Source organism: Orycteropus afer, unplaced genomic scaffold (assembly GCF_000298275.1).
Source record: "Orycteropus afer afer isolate SDZICR_OR568_19922 unplaced genomic scaffold, OryAfe1.0 scaffold00014, whole genome shotgun sequence".
In the NCBI taxonomy this organism is placed as follows: domain Eukaryota; kingdom Metazoa; phylum Chordata; class Mammalia; order Tubulidentata; family Orycteropodidae; genus Orycteropus; species Orycteropus afer.
Window position 1 is genome coordinate 6,263,278 of NW_006921601.1, and position 9,238 is coordinate 6,272,515.

Genomic DNA, 9,238 nt, shown 5'->3' on the forward strand with positions numbered 1-9,238 from the left:
AGTATTTGCTGAATATTTATGCTGGTCCTCTTTTTTATTTTGATGTGAAGGTTTATCATTTTTCTTTGAGGTTACTCTGTGATTTATAGTTTTCTTCCCAAGTTTAGAACAGTCCATTCTCTCTTGTAGTTGTCTTGACTCCTCCACCATCTAGAAGTTCTGTAATGACACAGATTTTTTTCCCTGTTTTTGGTTTGTAGATGTCCTCATTTGTTGGTTGGTGTCTCTGGATTTACTTTGGATACTTCCATAGCTGGGTTGGTTTCTGGGTTATATCATCACGTGTGTTAATGGTCAGTTGTTGTTGGCTGTTGTTGCTTCTCTGTCCAAAAGGCTACCTTTAACATCTCTTGTAAGGTTGGTCTGGTTTTACCAAATTCCCTTAAATTTCTGCTTATCTGGAAATGTCCTAATTTCACCATCATATTTGAGGGACAGTTTTGCTGGGTACATAATTCTTGGTTGGATATTTTTCTCTTTCAGTGTTTTATATATACTATCCCACTGTCTTCTCGCCTGCATGGTTTCTGTTGAGAAATCCGAGCTTATTAATCTTATTGGTTGCCCCTTGTAGGTAACTTTTTGTTTTTCCCGTGCTGTTCTCATGATTCTTTGTCTTTGGTTTTGGTGCGTTTGATGATGATATGTCTTGGTGTTTTTTCTTTTGGGGTCTATCCTGTTTGGGGTTCGTTGGACTTCCTGAATGGGATATATTCTCATCTTTCATCATATCAGGGAAGTTCTCCTCCAACAAATCTTGGACAATTTTCTCAGTGGTTTCATTTTTCTCTTCCTGTTCTGGAATTCGTATGGCATGTACTTTATTCCTTTTGATGGTATCCCACCTGAACCTTACGCTTTCTTCATTTTGTTTTGATCTTTTTCTCTGATTGATCTCTTTCCAAAGAAGTATTCAGGTAGTTGTCTTCAATCTCATTAATTCTGTCTTCCATTGCATCAATTCTGCTCCTTTGCCCTTCCATTGTGTTATCTATTTCTGACAATTTAGTATTAATCTTCTGGATTTCTATCTGTAGAATTAGAATCATTTCTAATTTTTCATTTATTTTGTCATTTTGTTCTTGTATTTTCTTCCAGAATTCTTCCAGGGTTTTGTCTGTATTTTCCTCGGTCTGTCTCTCAATCCTTTGAAGATACCTAACTATAAATCTTTGGAATTCCTTATCAAGGAGTTCCAATGATGCATCTTCCTCAGGGATGTGTTTTGGGTCTGTATCCTGGTCCCTTATTTCTCCTGCTTTATCTTGCTTATTTGTGTGGACTGTGATGCTCTGTTGTCTCCAAGGCATTGTGATGTTTTTGTATTTATATATAATTGGAGATTATATGTTGGAGTGACTTGCCCACAATTTTCATTTTCTTTGTATATTATCTATACAGGCAGGGTACGGTACTCCTCTATTCACTTATTCACTTGTATAAGTTGACAGCACTTATGTACTCACTACCTGTCTCTTTTCCTTTATCAGCCTCTCATATGTCCTTGCTGACCCTGGCAAACAGAGCCTGTTCTTAGGTCCCTGGAATCCGAATGAGAATGCTATCACTTTAAAATCCAAAATGGTTGCCACTTGTAAACATTCAAAATGGCTGTGCCCTCAGTCACTTTAAATATCCAAAATGGCTGCCACATGTAAACAATGAAAATGGCTGCGCCCTCCGGACAGCAGGAAGTCCACAGCTCAGGTTGTCTCCCTCCTTACTGTTTCCCTTCCTAGTCATAGGCCACCAGAGCTGTTGTCACTGCAGCCCTTGGTGACCGGGACTGATCTCTAGGTCAGTTCTCAGGTCCCACCACCACTTAGAAATATTGAGGCTGTTGGTCTCGTCAGAGTAGCTGACAGTCCACAGCTCCAACTGTCTCTTTACTCACTGTTTTCGTTCAGGTTTTTCCACTAGTTGGTGCCTAATCCACTGCTGTATAGTTCCTTTCAAAGCTCAGGGTTCCAGGATTATCTTCTATATCTCTGTCAATTGGTTTTTCTTTTCTTTGTTGAAGAGGGTCTGTGTTGCTTGTCTGCCTATTCCTCCATCTTACCAGAAGTCCTCTTGACTCCTTTTCTCTTGACCTCCTTTTCTTTTGACTATGGGTCACATTTTTTTCCTTCACATGTCTTCCCCCCCTCCCTTGTATAAGGGATATTGTGCAAAATACATTGTAGAGATTTTGAATTCTGTTATCTTTTTCTGAAGAATATTGAGTTTTGTTCTGTCAGTCAGATTACTTGTGCATGCTGGGTTTTATACTTTGTTAAGGTAGGTCTGTTTCAGTTTTGCCATTTAGTCTTAGAGTAGATCCTTTATCCTTGGATCTAATTTTTACTCCTAAAGCATGGCCCTTGGGGTTTCAGTGGAAAGCCTAAAGTATTTACTAAATTCTTCTAACTTTGTGGGAATTAAACTCTAATTTTGTCTCTTTTGTGGTGAGTAGCAGCGAAAATCTTGGCTCAGCTAGTAACTGTTGCTGTCAGGCTTATTGGAACCTCCTACAAACTACATTTGTAGTTCAGAGTTCTTAAGGATTTCAGGAGAGTTTATACACAGATTTCCCCTTTCTGTGGTTCTCTCCTTTCTTGGGTATCACTCTGAATCTACAGCCATTGTGGCAACCCTGGACTCCTTAAGTTGCCTCCTGCTGCTCTATGGGGCAGTTCTGCTCTGTCCTATAGGGTCACTATGAGTTGGAATCAACTTAATGGCATGGGTTCATAACCTAGTGTGGTTCCCTTTTCTCAAGAATCCCCTTCAGTTCTTACCTGCTTTTGGTCACTCTCCACTATCTTCAGGTAGCTGATTTTCCATCTTTTTTGTCCACAGTTTATCATAGTTATCTACAGGAGGGTGACTCTGATATAAACTGCTTCACTATTACTGTACTGAAACATAGTTTTATTATTAGATTGTGGAACATAATGGATTGGCTCCAATTAAATATTCATTAGTTTTAAAAGTCTAGCATTTTAAGTGGATTATTGGCCAAGGAAAGCAGCAATTTCAGTTTTTAACCTATCCTTCCTATGAGTTTGGGTGAAAAAGATTTTATGTTATCATAGAAGTAGTTGATACCATTTTATATGTTATCTACATAGATAAAAGAACATTTGTGGCTTATGAACCACAAAAGCTCTTTTAACCACTTTGACTATATGCTTTAGAAAGAATATGGAAAGATTCCATGTAATCTAAAATGGGAAATGAATACCATAAAAGATGTTGCTTTGTCAGTAATGCTATTTACTGATCTTTTTGGTTTTCCTAGTTAATAGGACATTTAATTTTAAATGCAACAGATTTATGTAGGAGAAAATAGTAAATCATCCACCACTGGAAATAAATAGTTAAGATATGAATTAGTTTACATGTTTAACTACCCAACCAGACACTTAGAGGTAGTTGAACTTAGGTACAGCCAAGTCTCCCTTGGCTAATGGAGCCTGGTATAGCTACTTCTCCACTGACCTCTGTCCCTTTTCTCTGAACTTCAGTTGCCCTCAAATTAAAAAGGATCCAGACGAGACATTAGATAATGTCTCTTCTTTTTTTGAGTTTCTACAAGTCTATAGGCAAAAAAGCATTTTTTTGTTATTGTTGTGTGTGTGTTCCTTTTAATTTGAATATAATTCCTTCCATTAAATGGATTTTAATCTATTTAAATTCAACAATTAAATCTAATTCTACATGTGTGTTGTTGCTATGTTTTGCTTCAGGTTGCAATTGTGGCTCAGGACTTGGCAGCATTCCATACTGCCTCATCAGAAATGGGACACCAGCAGCATAGCCATCACTTAGTTACCACAGAAACCAGACCTCTGACCTTAGTGGCAACATCCAATGGCACCCAGATTGCAGTGCAGGTAAGTACAAGGGCAGTGTTCTCAGTTGACTACAGTGCCACTCACAGTTTTCAACTTCATACACTGTGCTTTTTGTACAACCGTTACAGGTGGTAGAACACAAAATAAGTTGTCATTTAGCCTGCTTTAAGGAAATTATTGTATTTGAGGTTGGACTCAAAAAGATCAACACTTTGTCCTCTACTCTTTTTGCATATTCTAGAGGAATTTATGGAGAGAACAAAAAGCTTTAAGTATGCATGCCTATGTGCGCCCAGCCAACTATATTTATTCTCAAAAGTCTAATGATAGCTGGATTCTGAAAAGCTGTCACGAGCCAAGTTCTTGGAAATAAACCTAGTGTAAATGCAGACCCTAAATTAGTCCTCTCAGAATCCCTGTACAGGTCACTTTTACAGTGGGGAATGTCAGGACACTAGAAGGAGCCATTCTCTGGGAAGAGACAGTGGATGCAAGCAGAGAAGCAGAATCCTAGATGCTGGGTACATAAGATTACTTACGGGCACTTAATATTACCTCTCCTTGGGTAGAATTGCTTTTTATATGTTTACTTGAAAATGTTAGAGTACACTCGGGACAATGCCAGCCACTGGTTTTATTTAGTTTATAGATACACAAGGTAAAAACTCAGAAAGCTCTCCAAATATCTGTCTCCATTGGCCATAGTGTGTCCCTTGCATGTGTGAAGAGTTTATCAACTTTTTAAATAAAGAAACTGCATTATTGTCCTCCGTAGAAATTTGTTTTTTTGCTCTTAATGATTGGATCAGCAGTAGTAGCTTCACAAACCCAAGTGTCAGAATTACAGAGAGAAATCCCCAGAGAATTACATCTTTGGCACTATCTTCACTGTGTTTGATTTGTGTTTCTGTTCCTATTTTAGCTTGGAGAACAGCCATCTTTGGAAGAAGCCATTAGAATAGCATCCAGGATCCAACAAGGAGAAACGCCAGGATTAGATGATTAAATCCTCAGAACAATAAAGCAATCAAGCAAGAGGAGCCTTTCATCTTCTGGCAGCAGATCCATGAAGCCTGGGCCCAGGAAATTTAGAAGCTTTCCATTCCCTGATAACACTGTACACATTTTTATGCAAGAGTGGAGAACATTTTGTTCTTGACATTTTTGTGTATATAACCCTTTGAATAGATTCCCAAACTGATTCATTGTGTACAGGAAGAATGAAATTAGGACACTACAGTAAATTTTCATGTTACTCTTCTATCAGATTGCAAACTCCTGGAGTCTACATGCAAGACCAGTAAAGTCTTATGAACTCCTATGATGAATTTTAACTTACTGTGAAAAAATGTCAAAGGTTCTATACGTCAAACAATCATAATTCCAAAAGCCATCGTGGATAATAAAGAATGTAAAGCCTTCAGATATTTCCCCCAGTTGGTATAGTATTTGCAGTTTTGTTCTACTGTATACTTGTCCATTTTTATTTGTACTTCATGGTTTAAAGACTATGCATTTACAGTTTCCCATTCTTGTTAAATACCAACTCCTCAAGCTGAAATGCTACTTATATTAGCATTACATTGGATTATGTATAAAATTACAAAGTTGGTTTATTTAAAATTAAAATGTTAAATCCAGTGCTTTGTTTTTGTTAAACATTTTACGTAGTGTTCAATTTTTTTATTACTGTTTTTTAAAATAATGAACTATCAAAGTTTGACCACATGCTGGTGCCCAGAATAACAATGCTGTATTTAGAAATGGCTTTACTCTTAAATTAGGTAAGTGGGTTGGTGTAAATTATTTATTTTTGCCTATGTACTTTCGTTTTAAAGCTTATTTACCGTAAAGTTTATTAATTTTGAATACAGCAATTTTTTAAATGTTACCTTTATATTTGTTTTATTATATTGGTGTGGAGTGGGGAAAAATGATACAGAAATACCACAAATGTAATAGATTATAACCTAATACACATATTGAGAGTATATTATGTATCAAGCACAAAGTACTTTTACATACATTTTTATGTAGTACTTGGGACAATTTTGTGAAATATATAGGATTTCCTATCCTCATTTTATACATGAGGAAATTGAGGGTTCAAAGAGGTTTAATGTCTTACCCAAGCCTTACAGCTATGAAAAGCAAAGACTTGAGAAACCAGCCTTTCTGATTACAAGTCCAGTGTGTTTTCACTGCATCACAGCTGTCTGATGATGATTTGTGGCAGAGATTATCAAGACAAGTTGTGGCGATTTGACTGCCTAATGATCTGAGCCCTGGAAAAACCATCCTCTAAAGTCCAAAGTTCAGTGTAGGGGCCACCAAGGTGGTTTAAAAAAAAAAAATGATGAAGTGCATTTCGGCAGCAGTGCCCCTGCCGTGTTCACCATGCTTTGTTTACCTAGCCAGATGAAATTGGGCTGTTTTTCTTTCAAGCTTTACAGTAAAAGGAAAAAAAAAATGTTGTGCTGTTTTATTTAATAGTAGTATTATCCATCAGTTTCTTTGAAGTCTTGCTATAAAGGGACATGACTTAGTCATCTGAAATGAGAAACACTTCAGGGTTTATCAGGGATTTGTTGTTTTCCCTTCAAAACCAAAAATCAAACCAAACTCACTGCCATTGAGTCGATTCGACTCATAGTGACCCCTCCTTGGGTTTCTGAGGCAGTATCACTACGGAAGTAGATTGCCCAGTCTTCCTTTCAAGGAGTGGCTGGTGGGTTTGAACTGTGAGCCTTCTGGTTAGCAGTCAGATGCCTTAGGCACTACACCACCAGAGCTCCTTTCCCATCAAAGCCCTTCATAATTATCTAATGTCAGAAATCTAGTCTTCATTCTTGACAGAGCCATTTAAACACAGGTAGAACCCTCAGCTGAGGTTCAGAAAGGGGCTGGCAAGATGGATTCGACTCTGCGCCAGCTTCCTGCTCCAGGTCTGGGCTGCTGCCAGGGAGCTTCTCCCACAGGGCCAGCCTCCAGTGTGCCCAGCCAGGCCTGCTGTATTTCCGAGGACCCAAATCCAAGCTATCCTCCCTTGACCTTTGTTCTTTGCTTACTCCAGGGTGTTTCTTCCCTCCGCTACCTGGGTTGAGTGGAACTAAGCTAGACTGTTCTGGTGAGCTTAATTAGTCCTTCGTCCAAAAGAAAACACCTTCCTACTGGCAACCAGAGAATAGGGTAGAGGCCACTGCTAGTTGTCCCCTACCTGCATTCCTGGGAATGGGACTGCAGGAGCTAGGAAGGTGGTGTATTGTGCCCAAGAGAAGACTGCAGCCAATAGGCTCGCAATAGCCATAATAACCCTGGGCTAGTAATACTGGTATGGGATCTCACACTGCAGGATGGGGAAAGGAGCAAAGTCCCAGAAAGGCACTTGATGAAACAGGAGTGCACTTTAGCAAATGGAGCCAGTTGGAGCACAGCCCTCTGCAATATGATCTAGACAATGCTCAAGGCTAACCTTGCAGTCCAAGAAAAACATCCCCACTCTATCCCAGACACAACCTACCTGGGGCCACTACAAAGAGAAAAGTGCATTGCCTACGGTCTGTGCTCCTTACAAAAGTTTAGGAAATAAAGAGAAGGACTTGGCTTCCTTAATTCTTTACAGCTGCTAGACATGCCACCCTCACCCCAGGCCAATAGGAGTAAACTTTGGACAGTTTCACATCTAGGCAAGTGACGGGGAATCATTCACTCAGCACTGAAATGTACTGGATTCCATTTATCACCCAGAATCTACCGCGTAGGGTTTCCAGGGCTATATATCTTTACAGAAGCAGACTGCCACATCTTTCTCCCATGGAGCAGCTGATGGGTTTGATGCAACCGAGTGCTTTAACTACTGTGGCACCGGGACTCATTCATCAACCCCAGGAACTTATAATTCAGTATTTCCTGGTTCAGGTAAGATTGCAGCCCAGGTATCTATTAGCAGACCTCAGCGGAGCTGGGAGAGGGAAGGTGAAACGGAAAGGAGCCCACTGAAGTCTGCTGCCAGCAAGGGGACTGGAACACATGACAACTGGAGAAAGCTCCCTCAGCTTCCTCCTTCTACATTTGGTTAGTTTTCCTTTGGAGATGGGCAAATTTATCAAAGAACACCCCAGCCAAATACCCTTTTTTCTTTTGCCTGAGGTACAGGGTCATCTTTCTGGGTGTGTGACCAGTGCAGTTGTACAGGGCCCTGCATATAGAAGGACCTTACACATGAAATTTAATGCACTGTGGTTGCAGACTTGAAATTCTTTAGTTTATCTTTATTTTGTGTTGTGCAAGTGAAGTCCAATGGAACAAATGAACAGGTTCTGGGGGTTTGGAACCTCAGTTCATGCACAGTCCAACCCCTGCAGCCCCAGATCCCACCTGGCTTCTTCCTCTTGCCCCCATCGCTGCTGTTGCTGTTGCTGTTGGCTGCTGCTGCTGCTGCTACCCTCTCTGCCTTTGGCAGGAGCATGGTACCATTGCAGAGGGGGGATTGGTGTTGGTATGCATGTGCCCTGTGGCATCTCAAGGCAGGGCATGGTGGTGGCCATCTCCATCCTGGGCTGGCAACACCACAGTGCACCTGGTAGTCGGCCAGCTTTAGCCCTGTCTTAGAAGGCACCTTCATCCCCAGTACTCATGCATCCTAGCATTGAGTTTAAAGATTCTTGGGGGGTCTCCTGTTTGCTGTGGGCTGGGGTGACAGGACTGTGGGAAGGAGAAACACCTGGCTTGGCCTCCCTGGACTGGTGGCAGGAAGAGGAACACTGCAGCTGTTAGATTCAAGAGAGGACCTGCCCATATGAGTTGAACATTTACCTGAGGTAGATATACTTCTTGGAGAGAACAATCATGGGAGAAGGAAGGGCTGTTTATGCACAGGGAGACAGCTCAGGGGGCAGGAGAGCATGGAGGGATGGACACAGGGAGGAGGTAACTATCTATCTACATCTTACCTATCGGGAGGAAGTAGGAGGAGAGCTGTTGCACTGGACTAAATTGTAGTCAATGTCATGAGACAAAAGTGTGTGTGAACTGCTTATGGGAAGTGAATTAATTTGCTCTGTAAACTTTCACCCAAATCACAATTTAAAAAAAGAGAGAGAGAGAGGACCTGCCATCCAGCTTTAAAGGTGGGACCCCCAGGCACCTCTGTGAGTCTGTATTAACTCATCTCCGGAGGGCTCGTCAACAGGCTTTGTGCATGGGGGCACCCACTCTTTGTCCTTCCAGTCTTCCAGTCTCTTCTGGCCAGCTCCAGGCCCCTTCCTGGGAGAAGCACCTGACATTCAAGTTGTGTAATTTCACTGGTTCAGCATCTGGTTAACAAGCTCTGGTATTTGAATTTAAAACTACCACTGCATAATTGATGAGCAATAAAATTAATGCTAATCACTTAAAATTTA

General features: G+C 40.7%; 1 protein-coding gene across 1 annotated transcript in view; it reads left to right on the forward strand.

Moving 5' to 3' along the window:
* ZNF143 (zinc finger protein 143) overlaps nt 1-4,842 on the forward strand; it is an 87,259-nt gene extending 82,417 nt beyond the window's left edge. The window contains exons 14-15 of the mRNA XM_007955032.2: nt 3,729-3,875; nt 4,759-4,842. Coding sequence (XP_007953223.1) covers nt 3,729-3,875; nt 4,759-4,842 — 231 coding nt within the window. The remainder of the gene's footprint in view (nt 1-3,728; nt 3,876-4,758) is intronic.
* Nucleotides 4,843-9,238: the final 4,396 nt, after the last annotated feature.